This window comes from Chionomys nivalis, chromosome 26 (assembly GCF_950005125.1).
Source record: "Chionomys nivalis chromosome 26, mChiNiv1.1, whole genome shotgun sequence".
Classification (NCBI taxonomy): domain Eukaryota; kingdom Metazoa; phylum Chordata; class Mammalia; order Rodentia; family Cricetidae; genus Chionomys; species Chionomys nivalis.
Genome location: NC_080111.1, coordinates 4,616,971 through 4,640,287, shown reverse-complemented (window position 1 = coordinate 4,640,287; position 23,317 = coordinate 4,616,971). Strand labels below are relative to the sequence as shown.

The following is a 23,317-nucleotide window of genomic DNA, read 5'->3' as shown; positions in this document are numbered from 1 at the left end:
AAGAACACTTGGTTTTGGGGTTTGTGTGGATCGACTCCCCCCCCCCCCTTCCTTTGCCATGCACTCCCGGCCACCCGAGAGTGCAACATTTATCAAACATGGGCATTTTAATTTGGTTTATCTGGTCTGCTTGAATTCTTTGTGCTGGTGGAGTGGCTCGTCTTAGGAAATATTCCTAACAATGGCTACTGGAAAGCACACCCGGGTCCTCTGAGAGAGCAGTACACAGTCTTAATCGCTGAGTCGTTTCCTGCTCTGGACATTCATTTCTTAACTGGAGAAATAAACCCATTCTAGAACTAAGGATTTGAAGGGACAAGCTGGCACCATTTTGGCCTTATGATAGGCTAGAGAGGAAACCAGGATTTCAGACCAGCAGTTGACAGCAAAATGCCATTGTGTATGTGGACAAGCACGAGCATTCTCTATGAAAAGAGAAACATGGAATCTCATGAAGAGCGGCTGTGAACAAAGCTGAACCAATTGCTCGCTCTGCCCTGGTTTAGGAGGAAGCAGAAGCAACGCAAGAGATGCACAAGGCCAAGAGACCATTTCTGTCCCCCAGTGCTGTCCCTTCCTCAGGGGACAAGGAAGCCTGTGCTTCCCTCAAGTGGTTGTGCTATCAGTGAGGAGGAAGACACGGGACTCTGTATGGGTGTCAGGAGTCCCTGGCCAGGCAGGAACAGACAGCTCAAAGACATCTGTGAAAACAGATGACCCACGGGGTCTAGTCTGCAAGTCATCAAGGTTCAGAAGCTAGTCTCTGCTTTTAGGGCGGTGCTATTGGAATACTGTGGACTTACAGGAGATGTCCTGAGAGAGGTTTATCAGTCATCAGGATTGTGCTCCCAATGGGGACTGAGGGACCCTGGCTCCTAAAGCTTGCATTCAGCTTCCCTGCTGTGAGGCGAGCATTTAGCCTTCTGCTGCTCCCATCTGGTGATGCCTGCCTGCCAGTCAGTGGACCAAAGACAACTGGTCTACCAGATCAAGGACTAGAAACACTAAAAGGAACGTAAGCTTTTTTCTTTATAAATCAATTATCTCAGGTATCTTGTTATAATGACAGCTGACTAACACAATCTATCAAAAATATCACTTAAAGCTGAGATAAAAAAAAATCACAATTTAGACTCTACCCCTATATTTGTGGGAACTTTCCTTACAACGCAGTTTTTTTTTTTAGCTCTATGAAACAGAACGTTCTCTCAGATACATGAACTTCTCCTTTAAGTTGTCAGGCTAAGCAAACGATAGCCCGGAGGGACACACACCCACCGGGTAGGAGAAACAACATTATCTCATCGACTTAAGTTCCTGCTTCATTCGGCTAGTCATGCTTGCTGAGGCTTCCCATGGCCACAATCTGCAGAGGTTAGAATCATAAATAGATGGAAACATCTCAAAGAAAATATGAAGTCATTTCTCTGTAAGAGATTGCCACGCGAGCGCTATGCAGAACTGTGGTTAACTAACGGCCACTGAAAAAGTTAAAAATCCTCGGTCGTCTTAGCAATAAAAAGCAGAGAGAAAACAAAACAAGGCGGAAGTTGGATGTTATCAGCTGGAGCCTCCCACCGTCCCTTTAAGAAGCTTGCTAACGTTCTAAGTCATTACAGACTTGTGGTAAGTCAGATGCTCCGTTTAGGTCAATTAAATCATGCAGCTCCCCTGGGATGGGGACATGAAGAGATGCTAATTACTTTAAATAATAAGCTAGCATGCAGAGGAAAAGCACAAAACTTAAGCATTCCCGCTCTGAGTCTGTTTTGTGGGGTTGGGGTTCATGAGAAGACACCCCTCCTCTCCTGCGCGCCGCCGCCCTGTGTGTATGTCTGTGCAGGAAGTAAAACTGAGAGAATCTAGAACCGTCTTTCCCTCATGATTAACAAGGCAGGAAGAAGTTGTTTTGCACTGAGGAGGTCCAGAATCCCTAGGATCCTTAATTCAAATAGAAGGTTGAACGGGCTAACTCACTTCTGCAGTTTTATTCATCTCTAGGGGACCCTGGATCGCCGAGGAGACGCCCAGAGGAAGAAACATTCAAAATTCATAGCTGTGTTGTCTTAATAATGTTTTTGGCGGTCAAGAAGAGCTTGCTTAGGGGAAGAGAACACCAGGACTCCACTTTGGGAACACACATGTGAACTAAGATTCTAACATAGTCATCATTTGCATGCCTTAAAATTTTGCCTAATTTCTCATCTTCAGAAACATGAAGTTTGTGGGGATGAGGGCTGTATAATAACATTGGCAATTTATTCACGGTATAGAAAGTGCTTTTAGATCTCTGAGCAGCAAGGGACAGACCTCAAGGGACGGGTGAGCTAGGCACGACCCCTATCGGAAAGGATCTAAGAACTTAACTGAGAAATGAGAACTTGAAAAATCAAATCAGAGCAAGAAAGTCGCTTAGTCAGGAATACAAAGAATGACTTTGCTTTGGACATCACACAATTAACTATCAAATTAGTGTCTAGTCAGGCTATTACACCTGGTCGTGCCGGAAAACTACACGGAGAGGCTCAGAGCAAACACTGCCTGAGCTTGACCCATGCTTCTTAGACGGCGTTTCTGGAGAGGGTAAGGAAAGAAGAGGAGAGGCAGACGGACGGATGGATGGATGGACGAATAGATGATAGATAGATATAGATAGAGGCATTTAGATAGACAGACAGACAGACTGTGTGTGTGTGTGGGAAGTGAGGCCTGGCATTTTGCATTTTATAAAGCTCCTACATTATTTGGGTGAAAACAAGGTGGGTCAGCTTTGAGAAGCACTGCTATACACGGCAAATATCATCTATACGATATGATATACTATCTATGATGCTATATCATTGGCAAATGCATCTCTACCATAAAAGGTAATGTGTAAATCAAGTGGGCGCCAAGTATAAGATTTCCCTTCTGCTACACCCGGTGACGCAGAACCCCCTGGGATGTGGAAACACTGTCCAATATCCCGAACCTAAGAACCACTGTGGAGTTTCAAGGTTTCAAAGGCAGAAAGTTTTAAAAAAAAAAGTCCCTGCTTGATAAGCCAAGAAGAAGCCAAGTCTGCAGGGAAGAGGAGCACAAGTTTAGGAAGGGATAGGGTGACTGGAAGTGTGACATCGGTGTATGGTGGGCTCTCACAGAGAAACCAGATTCTCTACATGGGCTCTGCTATGTTTTCATTAAGGAAAAAAATGGAACGTCAAGTATGGGATTCATAAATCTCAACTCGATAGAAGACTACTCTTGTTGATTCAAGCCATAGTTAAAATGACAGGGTCATTGTTGCAAGCTGTGATGTAGTCTTGGTTGGACACCTTTGTCTCCTTTTGATGTTTCTTCTGTAAGGGAGATTCTAGCTTATTTAGCCAATCTTACTCAACTCTTGTACTTAGGAGAGAAACTGGGACTAAACCGAGCTGGTGTTGACGACAGAACATATTCATAAATAATCCTTGTAAACAATGTCAGATGGGAAGCCACCCCCCAGATGACTGGCAGTGTCACTAAGATTTGATATGGGTGTTGATGCCCCTTGAAACAAATCCCGATACCCTGGTTACCTGAGTGAGTGGTTTCTGGTAAGATCGGGTTGACGCTCTTGTAGAATTTCAAAGATGTTGGGTTGACGCAAAAACGCAACGATTTTGTCATTGTAGGCTGGAAAAAAAAGTAAAAAGAAACAATGATTCTTAAAAAAAAATCTACTGCTACTTCTATGATGATATAAATTCACATAAATTCAAACTTTAAAAACTATGTTTTATTGCTAACATCCATTTCCCCCAAGTCCTCAGTTTGGAGCTATTCTGCCACTGGGGCATAGATGCTTACTTTCCAACTTTGTCTAAGTTGTTACACAATTCTTGGGCTTACACTTGCTACTTGCTATTCTTTTTCAATATATCTCATGAGCCAAAAATACTTTCAAATGACAAGATTAGTTCACTAACAAGATTCTAGATGGTCATAATTTTAAGTTTACCAAAATCAACCTGAAAGCCAGGCATGGCGGTACAGGCCTATAATCCCAGCACTTGAGAGACTGAAGCAGGAGGGTTGAGTTTGAGGCCAACCTGGGCTACATTGTACGACTGCCTAACAACCAAACCAAACCAAAACTACCACCATCAACCAAACGCGAACAGCAGACAACCTCACAGATGACAACCATAAGAAGCGGGAAATTGTCTTTTGGTTGAATAGTAGCTAGCCAAAGAGGTAGAACTGGAGACCTGCTCACCCCCCAAAACAACAGTCACCAGTAACAGTGACAGCTATGGCTACAGTGCTAATGACAAGCCATTCTCTAACTCTACATGGAAATAAATGCCAAACACGAACAACTCCACACCAAACAACTGCAACACCATCACCAACTACTGGCAAACATATATTTTTAAAAAATCTACAACCAGCCGGGCGTTGGTGGCGCACGCCTTTAATCCCAGCACTCGGGAGGCAGAGACAGGCGGATCTCTGTGAGTTCGAGACCAGCCTGGTCTACAAGAGCTAGTTCCAGGACAGGCTCCAAAACCACAGAGAAACCCTCTCTCGAAAAAAAAAAAAAAAACCAAAAAAAAAAAAATCTACAACCTACTTACCATGGCTACAAAAATGTCAAAATTGTTAAAAAAATTTATTAGGCGTTCCATTATTACCTCTTCTGTCATGAAAATGAATCTGCATACTTAAGATTCTTCTGCTTAGTTATATTACTAATAATCAGAAATGAGTAATAAATATAATACATAGAACCAAGGTGAGAGGGTCTGAATTCACAGAGAGCCCAGTAATTCTATAGGCAGCTGTGTCTAAAATGCCATACTGTCTACACACACATATTTTAGCTAAATGTTTTAAAAGTTTTTAAATGTTATCTGTTAAGACTGAATTCTAATGTCAACACCAAGAATCCCTAAGTTAACATTCCATGATATATGAACTGAGGACATTTTTGCAATGGAATCATTTTATTTTCCATCCAAGATCAGAGACGAGATACTTCTTATGCAATAACTTTAAAGCTCTTGAAAGTTACGCATGTAGCAGTTATTAATAATTATATATTAATAATAATACTATAAGTGTGGACAGACATCAACCCTAGATATCTTATCTGGTGGTTATCTTTAAGTCATGGGTAGTACACCGTATTTTGTGGCAGAAGTGGTTTTTTGTTTGTTTGTTTCTAGGGTAGAGAAACAAGCCCCTACACCCCCCCCCCCCAGGCTACGTGGTCAAGTTTCCCACACTTGGGGAAATCCCAGGGTCAGCTCATCTGGAGCACAATGCAGGTGCCTCACTCTGGGAGAACCACCTTCATGAGCATGGCATCTCCCCTGCCAGGTAAGTATGTTTGTGTTTTGATGTAAAAACAGACAAAGAGAAAGCTGTTTTGCTTTAAGGTGGGGAGGGAGTTTAGCCACCTCTCTGCACTTTGTCTGCTCTGCATGCCTTGGGGGCTCCAAGCTGGAGATCATGACTCTACTTTAGCTTCACAGTTCAAAAATGGTTTTCAGACCTGGAAGCCCACATCCGTTGATTTCAGTTTACTATTCTGGAGGCTTTGTTGCTTTTCTGTTTGTTACGAAAACCCTTAAAGAACGTGGAAGCCTTGCTTGGTTGGTGAATGAGGCTACCGCGGATTCACACACCCCTTAAATTCCATCCTCGGATGCCATATATTCTAATTATACGTTTGTTTGAAAGCTTAATTTACAGTGATTGCATATTATTTCATTAGTGTTCCTTACCTTCAGCAACCCAATACTTGCTAAGCAGGACTACGGGGTTTTATAAGGCGGAAGCTCTCTGAGAATCAAGGGTATGGTTATAGTGGCTTAAGGACAACGGAGGGAGGAGTGGGAGGCTGGCAGGAGGCACCCGTGGGCATGATATGCACTCTCTACAGTAGCAGGATAACGTGGATAAAAATGTGCAGAAAAAGCTGACGTACCCACTGGAACCATGTCCTGGTACTGCGGCCTGCTGACGGTATTGAATGTGCTGGATGGTCTTGGAAGAACGGGTGGTCCTGCATGCCGAGAGTCTTCGCCGACCTGCGAAGACAAGCAACATTTATGTCTGCACCAAGAGCTCCCGGGCTTTGCATTGGCATCTCAAACCGAGTTGTTTAAAACACCTGGGGGCCAATAAGCAGTTGATCAGGACGGGTGCGAGCTAAGGCGCTGAGACCTTGAAAGGTCTGTTCTTAAGGTTTCAAGCTGGTGGGTGAGACAGGTCCCTCAGTGACAGGAGCTGGGCCAGTGAACATGCTTGGTTCAGGAGTTCAATCTGCTTGCCTTTACCGAGGCTGCAGAAGCAAAGTTGAAGAATTGCTGAGCAGGGTTGTCTGCACGGCCAGAACCCCAACCTGCCGCAATACGGTCAAAGGGAAGAGCCGGGTGATACAAGATGCATTGGGCTGCGCCTGGATATTCCTTTTTTTTTTTTTTTTTTTTTTTTTTTAGCCAGGTAGATGAGGGAATTCCCTGCCTCCGCAGAGGAGGAGCTGAGCGGCAGCAATCTTCCTGCGGGGTTGTACATTAGGACATTATCTCCTCAGAAGCAATTTTATACGCTCATTAGAGGAGCTGGTGTAACAGCTCTTTCTGGTTTGAGCCTCCCATACCAGACGGCTAACAGGAGCAGGTGTGCATGATCTAAATACGGTTTCCTTTTTTTATAATCCCTTGATTATTCATTGTGCCTCTTACAGGCTTAGGAACCCCTACAGATAGATAACCAATCCACTCATCTGTGCTCGTGCCAGGAAATTCTAACCTTGCTTTAGCTCCTGTTCTAGCATCTTCTCGCATATTCCAAAAGGCTTTTAAGGAGAGGACAGGAGGTGACACTGGATTGGTACACTGACACTTTTCAGACGGTGCTCCTACCCCCTCACGCTGAAATCCTCATGGCCATTTTATCATATTATATCAGCTGGGTACTTGTTGAGGCCATCTCTACAGCCCCTCCCGTCAGAAAGAGCCTTTTCACCTCCCCCGCCCCGCCCCCATCCTTCAGGAAGGGCTCTCATCCATTCTTCAAAGTAAAGTTCAAACAGCCCCTTCTTCCTCCACGAAATCTTCCCTTCTCTTCAAGGTGAGGTTAAACATTATCTTCTCCTGAGCTCCCATGGGGCTCTGGGATATTTCAAAATCAGCTGTCATTATTTCCCATTTGTTATTTATTTCCTATGCCCCCACAAAGCTGCAAACAAGTTAAAAAGTCCACATATTTACTGAAAGGCGTTATTAAAACGCAGCTTTCTTCCTCAGCTATTAAAACCAATGTAATGTGATTTGTTATGGTGGACGGTGTTCGGGGTGCCACAGTGTCCATGTGGAGGTCAGAGGGAAAGTCTGCGGAGTGAGTTCTCGCTTTCCACTCTCTCATGGGTTCCCGGGATCAAAGTCAGGCCACTAGGCTGTGCAGCAAGAGTGTTACATCCACTGCCCTGGCATCCTCGTGGGCCCCTTAAAAGTTTATCAAGGCCGGGTGGTGGTGGCCTGCGCCTTTAATCCCAGAACTTGGGAGCAGAGGCAGTCGGATCTCTGTAAGTTCGAGGCTAGCCTGGTTTACAAGAGGTAGTTCTAAGACAGGCTCCAAAGCTACACAGAAACCCTGTCTTGGAAAAAAAAACAAGCAAAAAAAAAGTTAATCAAGGACTTTTTCCCTCTTATTTTCATTCACTTCAAATACCACTTTAAACTTGCTCTCTGTACTAAGAATGTGGGAAATAGGCCCTAATTATTCGCATTGTTTACACCGTCAACCACGAGGTGTCTGCATGGCTGCAGGTGTTTGTCCACAGCTGCAATAGCAGCGGCAGACCCTGCTGAATGAGGCTCGCACGGCCACAGTGCGGACCCACAACGTAACCGCAAGATTTCTCAGCCTGTTCCTTCTGAGTTACTGGCTTTGAGGAATGCATCTAGCTACTATGAGAAGATTCAGTTATCATCCACACATCTTCAGGCGGAGCACTTAGCTTTTCAAGACACCAGTCTATGTGATTTCCCTCCTGGCAGTGTGTTGCCATGCGTGTCAACATTTCCTATAACAGCCAAAGGCTGCGAAGCCTTCACTTCTTAAAACCAGGCCACAAGACAGTGGTCAACTCCTCCAAGAAATACAGGCAATGCCTCGAGCTGCCCTGCTTCCAGGGTGTGCATCCCGAAGAACAGCCTCTGAGAAAGGTTGGGTGATAATGTGGCTGCCTGCTGGGTTACTCCGTTTCACTGTTCAGTTCCCAGCAGTTAGAAGGGAGATTTTCATTTAGTTGCTAATATACCCTTGATGGGTTCTGTCCCACAAACTGGACCGGCTACTTCTAGACTTTGAAAGTCATTCAAAGTTCCGAAACAGGGGTGCTAAAAGAAACGGGAAGTACCGCTATTGATCTCTCTCATTTTCTCAAAAACATCGCCCTGACTAGACAGAACGGCCATCTTCAGTTTGTGAAGCCACCGTCAAGCAAATCGTTAAAGAGGACTGTCCATGTGATAAAGCTAGGCAGAGTCCTAATCATGTATACATCTAGGCAAGGTCCAAGGGTAAGAGTTCGGTTGTATTTGGTGAGATAAACGCTGTTCGTGTCCTCCAGTTCACCACTCATGGTTTACGGAAAAGCATGATAAAGATTTATGGGCGACTCATAAAGCATAAATATTTTCATGCATAGCTCACCCTGCATTAGACTTATACATCATTTTTATATGAGCTTTTCGTGTATGTTCTTCTATAAACAGGGCACACGTGATGCATTAAAGCAGTATGAACAGCATGGGGGGAAATTCCACGGGTGGAATCTTGATGAACTGAACCCAGTTATTTATTGCATTCATAATTTTTTATTACAAGAAAGCCCTCAGAACATTTGGCCTACAGTATAATATTGGAAATCGGATATGCGTTTAGGAACGGCAGGCAGGAAAAGAAATCTTAATTCCATTTGTCTAAGGGTCTCTCTCCAAAGGGCGCACAGCAAGCCACAGGGCACACTCAAGCCTTAAGCTCCATTAAGGAGGAGACACTTCACCCTCAAACAGTCCCTTCACGCATTCAAGTCGTTGAAAGAAAAATGAAACAAGAAGGGGTTTTTATGTGTTTGGGGCTAGGGTGCTGGAGAGCCCTCAAGTGGTTACCACAGACCACTGCAAACTGGCAAAGCAGAACTCAGTGGGCTGTCCAGTCGTTCTTAGTTCAGGCCGTTTTCTCTGTGCGGTCAGCACATGAACCACCTCTGTCAAGTACATCTGAATTTTAGACAATACCAGCCAAGGATTCCACAGCCCTATGGATTCACTCTTGGATATCCGGATATTTTAATGGCATCCAGTAAACCTCACTTCAGGAATTCTTCCCTGCAGATAAGACAGTTTTAGCCCCGCTAAAAGTTCATTGCTTTCGTATGAGACTGTCCTTGGGTGTGCAAAGGGATTATTGTCTTCCGTGTGCACTAATCAGTACCAATTCTGTCTGGGTTAAACACGAAACTTCATTCTTCAGTCGTTCATCATATACCCAAACTACTAAATTTGCAATTTAGCTTAGAGGTATTTTCAGAGAAACCTTGTCAACATTCCGGAACTTTCGAAGCCTCTAAATGATACACTTAAATTAAATAAAACCAAACTAAACTAAAAACTAAAAGAAAAACCAGAAAATGAAACAAGCAAATGACAGAAAAGGCAACACAATTTCATACAGTACCGTATCGGCATCCCAGCGACTGTCATCGTCAATCGACTGGCCAGTCCCTCAGGGCCTCGACTCACCTCTCCAGCACTGTGGCTGCGTTGCCTGGTCAGGTGTTGCCGATGAACCAGCGCGCTCGTGGGTCTGCTGCTCTGGAGTGGGAGCCGAGGGTCGATGAATGTCGTGGTCCGGGAGTTGTGGTCGACAAAAAACGCCTAGGATACAACCCATTGCATCAGCGGAGCAGCCAACATGCGTCACACGCACGCACGCACGCACGCACGTACGTCTCAGCACGGCGCAGTCGGGAAACTACCCATTCTTCGGTGGTCATCTGAGTCTCGTTTGCGCACAATGTCCAACCCTTGGAAGAATGTCTTGATCTCCATCAAGACAGGGTGGACTAGGGAAAGGCGCATCTAGCCTGGATCCAGAGTGAAGACAGCAGGGAGGAACATGACATGAAGTTTTAGAAAAAGCTCCAGGTCATCAAAGATGTGACCTTAGAAGGAGGCCATGGGGTGGATATCTGGAGCTGGGTGTGGCGGCACAGGCCTGTCATGCCAGCACTCACTGTGGAAACAAAAGCATCCTTAGGTGGAGGCCACCCTGGGATACACAGGGAGATCCTGCTTCATAACAAAGCAGCGGCCATAACAATGAGGGGGAAGGGCATCTGAACTTTTCTAATTGGTGCTCTTGGGCCCCTCCCACACCTGGTTACTACAAAAGTCTAATCACCCGAAACTTCACCATCGATGACTCTCTTCTTCCCTTTCCAAAGCAATCAGCTGCTAGACTCTGCCTGTTTCCCCGTGGCCAGTCCTCCCTCTGTCCCCTCCTGGCCTCTGAGCACACTCCATTATTCCAGGAGCTCAATCTGCATAAGAACCACACCAGTAGTTCCTCAGTAGTTCACATCTCCCTGCCGCCTTTATTCCTCAAACCTTTTAGAAGACTCTTCCTCCTGAGAACTTAGATGACGTCATGACTCTAAAATAAAGCTTCTAACGGCTACGCAATGTCTCTAAGGTACCCCCCAAAACTTGGAACAGTTCTCATAGATCCTAAAAAAGCAAAGTATTTGATTTTTTTTTTACCCTCTTAAATAAACAACGCAGAAGAATGACAGAACAAGAATGTTCCCAGCCCCTCATCACACTATGGGATTTCTAAGTACACTGAGTGCGTCTTCCCCGAGCTAAGACACTCGAGCATCCTTGTTCTCAGCGCTGTGAGACGTGTATGGGTGACAGACCTTCACAGCCTCTTACGAACAGGTTCCGGCCTCACATTTCATGCCAGCCTTCGCTTTATTTAGGTTTCTAACACACACATTATTCAAAATGTCACGACATAGCGATCACTTCTACAAACAAGCATATTTATTTAACTCCTGCCTTTAAAAAGCAGATATTATTGCCAGGGCGGTGGTGGTGCCACCTTTAATCCCAGCACTTGGGAGGCAGAGGCAGGCGGATCTACGTGAGTTCGAGGCCAGCCTGGTCTACGCAGAGAGTTCCAGGAGAGGCTCCAAAGCTACACAGAGAAACCTTGTCTCAAAAAACCAACTCCCCCCCCAACAAAAAAAAACCCAGCAGATATTATCAAGTCTCTTTTTTGTATAAATTAGCGTCAAGAAGATTTCACTACAAACATAATAATATAAACCATGTTACTTAAGAGAAAATATAAAAAGTGCTAAAATAGTATGGCCTAATTATGTAGCACCTTAGGAATGCTTTCAAGGACGGGTGGCAACCAGAGGCACCATGATGCACCAGTAATTACAGACACAAACGGGTGTCTGCAGGTAGGTCAGTGCGGATTTGCATACAGTGTCAGAACCTAATTTGACGTTAACAGGCTTGTTTCAAACCCATTTTCTAAGGAATTATGTAAATGCCCCGAGGGAAGAAGACTATTCTTACTCACCCTGCCATCAAATGCTTTCAGGGCTGACCTGGGAAAAGGAAGGCGCCCAAGAAATAGCAAAGTGCTCCAAACAGCCTTCCAACCCATGTGAAGGGACAGTTCCCGCCTAACTAGGCAAGAATTAAAATCTATGAAAAGCACAGCAATAGCTAAAGATGTAGAAGAATTAAAAAGAAATGAAAGGGGTAAATAAAACAAAGGTCTGAGAAACTAAAGAAGTTGAGAACTAAATAGAAGACCAAGTTTTTTGTTTTTTTAAAGCAGGGTTAAGGTTTTTATTTTTATTTATTTTTTGACTTTTTCTTTTTTTATTGATTTTTATTGAGCTCTACGTTTTTCTCTGCTCCCCTCCCTGCCTTTCCCCTTCCCCCCTCAGCCCTCCCCCAAGGTCCCCATGCTCCCAATTTACTCAGGAGATCTTGGAAGACAACGTTTTGAAACTCAAGTTATAGATATGAACAAACTCTCAGATGAAAACATTCAAAGTAGGTGACAAAGTAATCCCCACATGCTTGGGACCCAGAAAAGGGCACGTCCGTTTCTGAGCTCCACCCTGCCACTCACTCCGATCATGACATGGCATGACATTACATCTATGTTAAAGAAAAGTGAAAGAGAAGATTCATACCCATTTTAAAACACCATTTCTATGACCTTTCAAATACGAGTGACTGCTATTATCAGGAAAAATAGTTTTCAATTCTGATCCTTTTCCCTAAACATTCCAAAGTTTCTTGCTACAGTCCACACACGAGGGTGGATAAACCGCAAGGACCATAGAGAATCAGTGAAAGGAATTCTCCCTGACCCTTCGCATTCGAGGGGCCATGACTAAGTGGAATATTCCACTTGTAGCAAGCAAGTCTCCTTATTAGGGACACAGGTGGGGTCCTTCTGCTCATCCTCCATCCTGTCCCCTAAAGTAAGGAAGTTAACAGCTGTTCTGGTGGAAGGTCCACCCCAGCCCTTAGCATCCATATACCTAAAGAGTCTGGAATGTCCTGGTGGAAGCTCCATCCCCAACCCCTGGCATCTGTAAATCCAAAGAGTGTGGAATGTTCGGGTGGTAGCTCCACCCCAAAACCCCTCCCCATCTTTCTTCACCCCTCCCCCAGAGATGCTCAAGGCCACTCCCACAGAGTATTTAAACTGCCCCCCAGAAAACAGACACGTGGTTTTCAGGTCTCTTTTCCATCTCCTCTGCGGGTAGGGGTAGGGGCTGGAAAATCATTGGGGAGCATTTTTTATCCATTAAACTCGGACTTTTTCTAATTTGGTTTGATTTGGTCTGAGTTGGATTGCTGTGTCGGCGGAGAGGCTTCTGGGGTGCAGGAACTTTTAACAGCCAGCATACTAAAGCAGCGGAAAAGGATAAGCAAAAGACGGGAACTGGAGGAGTGGGAGGGGGGCGGTCTGGTAACTTCAGGAACCTCCTGATCAATCCAGCTGGCTCACCTCTGAACTTCCTCACAGGAATGAATACACTCTCCCAAGTAAACCCCGGGTAGGTGTTCTATCACAGTCCAGACAAGCCAACCCCAGCCGGTCACACCAAAATCTCCACGGCAAAGCAATCGTGCCCTCGCTAAACTTCAAACTGGAGCCAGCATCTCAGCAAAGGGTTTTCATTATTTGATAAATAATGACATCTGGTTATCGGTCACTATTAATCCAGTTGTGTCACAGTTGTGGATTTCAGGGAAACACTTGGGAACTTACAAAGCTGGGACGTTATTTAAAATGTCAGGAAGTAGCAATCGTTTCTACAAATTAGGCTACGGGGCCACGGCCTAAAGATCACACTCCTCGCGCTCTGTCCTTATAGCTCTTCCCCCGTCTATGGTGCTGCGCTCTCAAGATCCCTACAGCATTCTTCTCACTTCTCCCATACCTCGTCCCAAACTTGGCTTTGGAAAAGCACTGAAGGATGCCTTGACCGGGGTTGAGAACCAGAGCCACTCATGCGCGGCACGTGGCTTCTCTACTGATGCGATCTGAAGAGGCTCAGCCGCATCGTCCACGTGACCTGTGCTGCAACCCTCACCACTAAGAGGTCGGAGGCCCGGCCATGGGCCGGGAGGGATGTGTGTTCGTCACATCAGGAGGGGTCCCGATCCAGAGTCAATGGAATATGCGCACTGTTTACATAAGTTTTTCCAGTCGCAAGCACTTGAGAGGAAAGGTCTTGAAAATCTCCGCGAGCATCACAGATCTAGGGCATTAACAGGATACAGCACCCAGGAGCAATTGCTCGGTGTGTTTGGGCTCAGGGTCCTTTGTGTGACCTTGGAGGGGTCTCCTAGAATTTTGCTGTGATATATATATATATATATATATATATATATATATATATATATATATGTCTATGTATATGTAAAAGGGCAGTGACTCAGGTCACGGCCAAGTTGTGAAAATGCAGGCTACTTTAAAGTAAACTGGGCCTGGGTTTCATCGCTAGCACCACCAGGAGCAAGAAACCCCAGATGAAGCATGAAAAATCACCGTGCAATTTGTAGGCTGGCTAGTTAGTTCCGTTGGTGACACACATCAATTATATCAGAAAAGTAGATCACTTTCCACAGGGAATGCTAACTAGTTCAAGTGAGCAACGAAGCTGACCTGGTCCTTTTTTTAAAAAAATTGGGTCACTTTCACGCCACAGCTTCTGAACAGCCTGCAATTACTGATGGGTGTCTATCTAGCAGGCAATTGTCTGAAACTTGATTTAAGAAAACAGTCATCGGAAGAAGTTAGTCCTGTTCAAATTAGCAGCTCTCAGGGCATTTTCCAAACAACACCCTTCCCTACTGTTAAGTTTCATAAAATAAATTCACTCAAGCTTCCTAGAGCTGGGCCCACTAAGACTAACAACGCAGAAGCGGAGCGGAATGCAAACACACACACTCCAGTCTCATTTGAAAACCATCCTTCCCTTTCAGGGCTTCAGGGCACAGTCAGAGTCAAGAAATATGGGATGGTGGGAGCCAAGCGGTATTTTAGCAAGGCCAAACAAAATACATCTCTTTCTTTACACAATTCTCTTTTTTCTTGTCTTTTTTTTTTTTTTTAAACTTCTATTATTCTAAGCAAAGGAAAAGCCATCCTTACTTATGAAGAAATACCAACCGCAGCCTCAACAAATCTAAGCTAAAGAAGCTTGGGATTGTTTCCAGTTAATATTTTGCCAAACCGGGATTATCTATGAAAGGACCAGGCATGTAAACACAGCAGAACACAGAGCCCCTGCCCCTCTCCAGACGGGCGGTCGCTCCTAACATTTTCCTCTCTCTTATTTACTACCACATGACCGTGGAAGACTAAAAATGGGGTTATCCAAATCAACACATTTTTTCCAGGAAAACAGAGGGATTGCTGGAGACTCTGAAAAATAATATGTTTTTAAAGTCCCAATGCAAGTCATGAGGATAACTTAAGAAGAATGAAAGGGAAAATCCATTCCTGATTCGGGCAATTCCTTCCAGAGTCTAAAATCTGAGCATTTTACTCAGAAACACCCACGAAGCCCAAGCTTGTTCTATTCCTTCATCCCAATTGACGCAGCCCAGAAAGACAACTCATTTTGCCGTTTGTGTTCTATACCTACTAATTTGTGTTTATTTGGACAACAGAAATGATCAGTTTACATTAGTTAGATAAGATAATGGAGGTCATTGTGATCTTTTCGTAACTGAATCTAACACACTGATCGTCCTTATCTCCCTGTGGGATTTTTTTGACTTGGTATCTTTTACCACTTAAAAATTAGGCAAGGGGTCCTTTAAAAACAGTGGCTGATATTTCAACTGTTGAGTGAGTGTGAGCCTTATCATCTACGCATTAGTAGTAGGGTTTGGTGCTGCCACAGCTCTGGGAGCAGGACAGCGTGGGTACAAACGCTCACAGGAAAGAAAACCCCGAGGCTCACAGAGGTCATGCCAAGGAGCTGCAGATCCAAGAAGCTTCCCAATTCAACATATGTTTTTCAAATCCATTAAATTAACCACTGTAAACCCAAAACAGAGCAAAATAACACACAGAGAAAAAAAAAGTCAAGGTATTTAAAACCAGTGCATTTTTATTTCCTGTTTAATTGCTGTGAGCTCTTACTAGTTACTAAACTCAGCCAAGAACCAGAGATATTTGAAATAAGTCACATTTTAATAGTATTTGATGACCTTTTCTCATATATATAATATTAGTACCTCTACTCAGATCTCAAATTGCCCTTGATTTTAATACTCTTGAGTGTGCCAAAGTTTAAAACCTGTTCTTACAAGAAGCAAGAAAAATGTTTTAATAATAGTTCTTTTTCTTTGTGATTCCTTCAAAATGAGATCTTTGCACTGGGGAACACGGCACACTCTTGGGGATCCAGAGCCTGGAGGCTAAAGAAGGAAGATCTCAAAGTCAAGGCCTAACTGGACTAAGGGAGAGTTCAAGGTCAGCTTGATCAACCTTTGGAGACCTTGTCTCAAAAAAAAAAACGAGAAAGAGAACTAGAAGCAGAGGCAGGTCCCAGAGAGCTCGGCCAGTTTGCCCAGCATGGGCAAGGCCCTGGGCTGACGCTCAGAGTGGGGGGTGGGGGAAATACATGTACATTCGTGTCCTGAGGGAAACCCTGGGTCCTGAATTCAATACATGTATGCAGAAGTTGGTCACGTAGTCTTCAAAGATCTATTGTGTATAAAACTAAACCTGGATTAACTGTCAGCTTCAAAGTTACAGAATTAAAATAATCAAGGCGATAACAGACTAAAGTACAATTAATAAAAAATACTATAATGGGGTTCTGAATGAGAGCTCACTCCAAATGAAATTCGAAACAGGAAGAAAAGCGTGAGCATTATAGTGTATCTGTGCTCTCCCACATCCCACCTGCACTTCCGGCCAAGTGCTGGAACCGGGGAGCATCCTTGGGAGGTGATTAGGTCATATGAGAGTGGGACCCCCCACAAATAGGGTTAGTAATGGCAGAGGGACCTCAAGAATGGCATCCGCGCTTGTTCAAAGAAGCGCCCCGAGAGCTACCTAGTGACTTTAGCCACTTGTAAGAATACAGGCCGGGCTGGAGAGATGGCTCAGTGGTTAAGAGCACTGCCTGCTTTTCCAAAGGTCCTGAGTTCATTTCCCAGCAACCACATGGTGGCTCACAACCATCTGAAATGAGGTCTGGTGCCCTCTTCTGGCCTGCAGACATACATGCAGACAGAATATTATATACATAATTAATAAATAAATACTTCAAAAAAAAAAAAAAGAATACAGGCCTTCCCTGAACACACAAGCCCTGCCAGCACCTTGATCCAGAACATCTCAGCCTCTGGAATTGTGAGGAATGAGTTTCTGTTGTGTGTAGTTTATTTTACTAAAGTACTTTAAAAAAAAGTACTTAAAAAAAAGATCGCTACATAATTGATATTAAGTCACAGTTTAGAACCATGTAACCTAATCTTAGAGGTCAAAGAAGCCAAAACCTATACAAGCTAAGAGCTTTAAAATAGAAATTTTCACCTTTTAACCAGATCTATTCATTTTAAAACTACTTTTGCTAACAATGAATTCAGATATCACACAATTCATTCACTTAGTGTATCTGTTTTGCTCTGTTAATGTAGACACAGGGACGCATAAGTGTGGCCACTATCTAATTTTAGCATATTTTTTCTCCAAAATGAAATCTTATACCCATTCTAGAAAGCCAATAGTCTACCTTCTGCCTCTCTGCAGTGCCTCTTCGGGGCATGGCACAATATGTAACCTTTGGGGTGGTTTCTTTCCCTTAGCAAGCATTTTCAATCAATGCTCATATATGTTGTGGCATGGTGTTGATTTCATTCCTTCGTAGTATCAAGTAATGTTCCATTGGACTAATCCACCACATTTTATTTAATCACCGATACATATCTGGCTTATTTCCAACTTCTGGTTTGTAAGTAATACAGCTCTGAACATTGAAATGGGCGCTCTTATGTGGGACGTGTGTTTCTCTTGGGTGTATATATAAGATTGGCAGGTTACATGACAGCTGCTCGCTTAAGAGTCTCAGAAACTCCCAGGCTGGTTCCAAAGTTGATGGATCATTTTTTTGCTCTACCAGCAGGAGCCGAGGGGTCCAACTTCTCTACGTTCTCCCCCAGCCAAGCGCAAAATGTCATGCGATATTCTTACTCTTTGATTATTTATCTTTAAAATTGTCAATTGATTCATTTATTTTACTCTACATATATGAGTATTTCTATCTGCACATATGTATGTGTTCCTTGTATGTGCTTGGCACATCAGGAGGGAAGAAGAGAGTCTTGGATTCCCCTGGAACTGGGGTGATGGGCGTTGTAAATTTCCATGTGGGTTCTGGGAACCAAACCTAGGTCCTCTGGGAGAACAACAAGGGCTCTTAATCACTGTGACACCTCTCCAGCACCGTCAATCTTAAATGAATGTTCTACGCCACGCCCTTCATCTGTGTGTCTTAAAAAACAGTTTTTACCTCACAACTCCCAGAGTAGCTGGATTTGTGTTCCTGTGAAATCTACAGTCGTCTGATTAAAAATTATCCACCCAAAAAAGAAAATCTCTTCCAAAATTAAAATCACCTGAAGCAAACATCACAAGCATGGAATACAAACCATCCAAGACAAGCTATGATTAATTAAAAGAGCTCAGGTGGAAGGCTTGAGAGAAGGTCCCATGGTAAAGAGCAACGGCCGCTCTTCCAGAGGCCCAGGTTCAATTCCCAGTACCCACATGGAAGTTCACAACCCTCTGACGCGCCAGTCCCAGAGACCCTCTGAGGCCCTCTTCTGGCTTCTAAGGGCACTTCATGCACACACGGTGTACAGAGCTAACTGCAGGAGAAATAACCAGACACATAAAATAAAAAATAAAGGGGGGAAAAGACGGGGCTGATGGAAAGAGCTATATCTAATGAGAGAGCAGATGGGAGGGGTGGGCGTCAGGAAGAGAGAGCCTGGGAGCATCTTGCTTCACTCGGAGGGAAGATGATGATAGGAACCACAGGTGGTATCTCATTCATTCACTGATTTGAGACGTGTCTCCATGAATGCACTGGGAGAAAGGGGTGTGACCCAAACACACAGAAGAAACCTCATGTGGGGATCTTCTGCTCAGGAAGCTAGGGTACGTTAATAACCATATCATCAGGCAGATGAGGACCTCCCCTGACAAGTCTTTGCTATCGGCACAATAATTGAAGAAGACAGCCATCCACCTGTTCACCAGTGAGACTCAGGGGAAGGGAACATTAAACACCCAAGCCTATTGCTCATGAAATGTGACATTCTGTTTTTTGAGACAGGGTCTTGCTGTGTGTACCCTAGGCTTGTCTTGAGCTGACTGTGTAGCCCAGGCTAGCCTCTAAGCCATGCCAATCCTGCTCAGCCTTGCAAGGGATGAGATTACAGGTGTGAGCCTTCACCCTTGGATTATGGGGTCCTGGTCAGTCTAAGTAGTTGCTGGGCGTCATTTCAATTGATTGATGCAGACTTAGCTGCAGCGATGTCATGTCCTCCCCGGTGTCCCTGCTTCTGTCTTCCCAGTCAAACTGTCATGCTTCTGACTCACTGCCACTGGACCTGTGGTCCAGGGTCATAATCACGAATCATTGCCTTGATCTCTTCTAAACTCATGCTTGACCTTACTAAACCCTTGTTCGGGAACAAGAGAACTTGTCAATCAGCCCTGTAGGAATCAAGTCAGTAGTTCCCATGAGTCTGAGTTCCTCCTCTCACTAAAACAAACGCTTTGACTGCAAGGGGCTCTGGGAGAAGATGGCTGGGAGCGGAAATTGAGGTTGTGGAAGTCACTTCCGGGAAAGCAGCTAGTACCGCAAACTTGACTGGCCCCGTTTGCCTTGACCGCTCTTCCCTGTGCGCGAGTTCACACCCCATGTCCTTCATGCTTCTCTATCGACCAGGAAGATTTCCCCAAACACCTGTACAGAACACCACCGTTCCCATCTTTTCACAGACTCTGGCCTCTGCTCCAGCCTACAACGTGGTATTAATCACCTCTGGGCGCACAGTTTCTTTACTTGTCTCTTGCCTGTCTCTTTTCTTCAAAGGGCATGCCCCTGAAGTGAATAGCTTATCTGCTTAGTAGGGGTGCTCAAAGCCTGGCTTTGCAAAAAAAAAAAAAAAAAAAAAAAAAAAGACTCTCATTGTTACGTACTTTAAATAACAAGCCATTATAGTCCTCTTTGTAAGTGTGATACACCCATACTTCGTATAGAAAGAGAAACTGGGGTTCATTATACAAAATCTAGAAACTATAATACCGCAGTCAAGAGCAGGGTTCGTGGAACCAGATGATCTGGGTCCCAGCACAGTTTAGCCATAGCCTGTCTTGGGGATGCCAGGCAGGCTGCTGAGCCATTTTGGCTCCGGAACACCTCACGTTTAAGGTGCTTCACCATGCGTGACGTGAGAAACCTCTACGTATCTATCAAGACCTCAGACAGTGCACGGTTCACAGGGGGCGTCAAGCAAACGTCCAATAAAAATAAAATGTTCACTAGGGGAATACCTTCGAACAAAACCAACTCTCTCACTGGGACTCTTTATTCACGTTCAACGTCCCGATTAAAACTGGGCTTTCTGGCTCGCCGTCTGCACAGGAAGATGTCACCACTCTGGTCTTTATGTGCTTCTGGTCATAAACTAGGGAGTTGTTCAAGGTGCAGCCAGGCCAGGGCTCTGAGCTGTAACTGAGGCTCAGGCTTGGCCAGCGACTTGCACAATGGCTCACTGATTCCTGAGTACACTCTCTAAACCACACGACCATGTCTTAGTCTTCTGTTTATAACACAAGTCACACCACACAGGAGGGTAAGCGTTGTCAGAATTCTTTTCTCTAGTCGGCGGAAAATGGTAAGAGAGCACAGGTCCAGGGAAAGAAACATGGACACCAAACCCATGCCTCTTGCAGCAACAGGCTGCCTGGGCAGGTTTGCGTTGAACCAGGAGACAGGATGTTTGTCCCCCAAAGGTTGAGGGAAACCCCAAGAGCAGCCGCAGCCACCCAGCGGCTCAGGTTACCTTGCCTTGATGGTCATGCTTCATCTCCCAGCCCCTCGGTAGCTCCAGCTGCTTGTTTGCAAACATGTTGAGGAATCCCACGAGGTCCCGGTTATGCTGATAGCGTTCGAAGTGGTGGGTGTCCCGCCGGACTTTGGTGATCATGTGCTTCAGACACGTGTTGTTTGTAAACATGCGGTAGGCACTCTAGAGGGAAGACAATGACAAACGACTGTTAGGCTGTCCGTGTGCACAGGCGTGGGAATCACCGCATGGCAGATATCGGGTCCTTTGATGGTGTGGAAAACATGAACACAGGCTTCTGCGTCACTCCAAACCCACATATGGAAACAGCCAAAGGAGCAAACTGACTCGCACACACAAACTGTAGAAAGCGAGACCCTTCATGACTTGTTTCTAGTTTTCTTTTTCTCCCTACTTCCACTCCCCGCCTCCCAGCCCCCGTTTGGTTTTTTCAAGACAGGGTTTCATTGTACAGCCCTGGCTATCCTCAAATTCCCTCTGTAGACCAGGCTGGCCTTGAACTCACAGAGATCCACCTGCCTTTACCTCCCTAGTGCTGGGATTAAAGGTGTGCGCCACCACCGCCCAACCTGGTTTTTAGCTTTCTGAGAATAAGTATAGGACATTAGATCCTAGGGTTGGTCTTAAGAAAACACACAATCGCAAGTGTATATATGATGTTGGGGATAAATAGACCACCCGACAGTGAACCCCAAGAGTCTGCTCTTCCTCCAGCTTTGGAGGTCCCTGGCTCAGAGGGTTAGACAGTGTAGAAGCAGAGTTAAGAGCCGTACTGTTTGGAAAATGCTTACTATAATTTGAATATCAGAAACACACACACACTTAACAAGGTGAGTTGCTCTTCTGTCAATCACGTCCATGGAGACCACAGCAGACAGAGACACTCATCTGAAATCCCACACCATCCTGGGTAGGTGGGGGCAGATGCTTAGGGAGCCAGGGTGTAGTTAGAACACCTTGGAGACCATCCCTCAATGTTTTGTCTTGTTTTGGTGGTCCCCACCCACCCCCTTGTCCATACACACAGCTGCAATGATTAAAACGCAAGTTTAATGAAATACCACGCTACCGCCACCCGGAACCAAAAAGATTATCTGGTTATAAACACTACTATTTAAACTCATTATCAAAGATTGCGAAACCTGCCTGTGTCTCAGACTGCCCACACCTCGGTTCTTCAGCAAATGCGTGAGCTAATCCGCGTACCTCGCAGCAGAAAGGGATTTATGCTCCTGAGTCACTAGGAAAGCTGGTACCCAGGAAACCGACCAGGCTATCAATGATCCACCCTGGAATTCGATTCCTCACCGATATAGTGAAAGGGCTCCTGAGTCCCCTGCTTTTCAGCATCTCAGAGGTACTAGGATTGATGGAGTCTGAGGTCTTAGGGCTTTCCTTCATGGGCTTTGTTATTTCTTTCAGTCTTAGCCCAAAGTAACTTGCGCAGACCTCAGAGTACCTGGACACAGTGCCAATGGAATGACCATTTCCCATCTGTCTGCGTCAGTACTACGTAGCTATCAGTACAAAAGATGAATCCATGTGACAGACAGCATTGTCTCCAGGGTCCCCCGGAGTAGTCACATCCAGCTCACACATTTACGGCTCATTGTGAAGCCCCACGGAGCTTTCTTCTCTTTGGTGTGGCAAGCACAGGAAGTGGGAACACTCCAGCCTGGCTTGTGAGTGTGTTGGGATCATGAGAATTCTGGTAGCCTGACTTGGAATGAAAACACAGCTTGGTTAGCTTAAATCGCTGGCATTTGATAGTTCCTGTGCTTGGTGTGTAACAAAAAAAAGCGTTCTTATTAGCTCCCTGGCATAGACAGTTTTTGCTTCGCGTTTAAAATATTTTTCCCTATCAACACATACAGAAGGAAGGAGGGAAAAGGGGAAGGAAGAGATGAAGGGAGGGAGGGTGATCAGCTATAATAAACCAATCTCGGATCTTAGTTCCTTAAACCAGAGTCTTAAATACCACAAGGTATTTCAACCTGCCCTTCTAAAGATGAACTGTTTTTGATGGCTGGAGGCTTTGTGTGGTCCAGAGCCTCAGGACTGCAAAGCAGGCAGGGGATCAGGGAACATGAGAGCATGGGAAAAGGATTCCACGAACACAGAGGGGTCTAACAAAATAAGTTGGAGGTTGCCAGAGAGAAACTTGGGCTAGCGAATCGTTTACCCTGTGGTTAGCCCGACTTGAGGTTCTCACTGCCATCAGCAGGCGCCTGCTTCCTGTACTGGCTCTGTGTTCCTTACGTGTCCTCACACGGCCATGACAAGCTTCAGTGCCCGAGACCGCACCAGTCTGTGCGGTGATGACAGAGAACTTTCGGGTCATTCTGTGTAACAAGCCTCTCTGGGGACAAACGCTTGCACGTTGACTGTGTTGAAGAGATCGTGCGCTGGCCATTGTTCTAAGTGGGTGTAGCCAAGGAGACAGGACACAGTGCTTCCTAATCCAGAGCAGCAAACCCGTCCCTCCCGTCTGCTAAAGAGAGGCAGCCCAATGCCAGTAGTGCAGGACGCAGCAGTCAGGGTCAGGAACCCTTGCCAGCTTCGGGCTTGGTGCAATTCCCGGTGAATGGCCAGCTCCTCAAGCG

At 45.1% G+C, this 23,317-nt stretch overlaps 1 protein-coding gene and 1 non-coding gene across 5 annotated transcripts in view; both read right to left on the bottom strand.

Annotated features, from left to right (window-relative positions):
- Nucleotides 1-23,317, bottom strand: part of Hecw2 (HECT, C2 and WW domain containing E3 ubiquitin protein ligase 2) — a 294,060-nt gene that overhangs the window by 68,315 nt on the left and 202,428 nt on the right. For all 4 annotated transcript variants that reach the window (XM_057758416.1, XM_057758415.1, XM_057758417.1 and 1 more), the window contains 4 exons: nucleotides 20,691-20,876; nucleotides 9,783-9,917; nucleotides 5,957-6,059; nucleotides 3,561-3,657 (listed from right to left, as the gene is read on the bottom strand). In XM_057758416.1, the coding sequence (XP_057614399.1) occupies nucleotides 3,561-3,657; nucleotides 5,957-6,059; nucleotides 9,783-9,917; nucleotides 20,691-20,876 (521 nt within the window). The remainder of the gene's footprint in view (nucleotides 1-3,560; nucleotides 3,658-5,956; nucleotides 6,060-9,782; nucleotides 9,918-20,690; nucleotides 20,877-23,317) is intronic.
- LOC130867141 (U1 spliceosomal RNA) lies at nucleotides 5,190-5,354 on the bottom strand. The gene has a single exon (XR_009056410.1). It is a non-coding gene; the product is annotated as a U1 spliceosomal RNA (small nuclear RNA).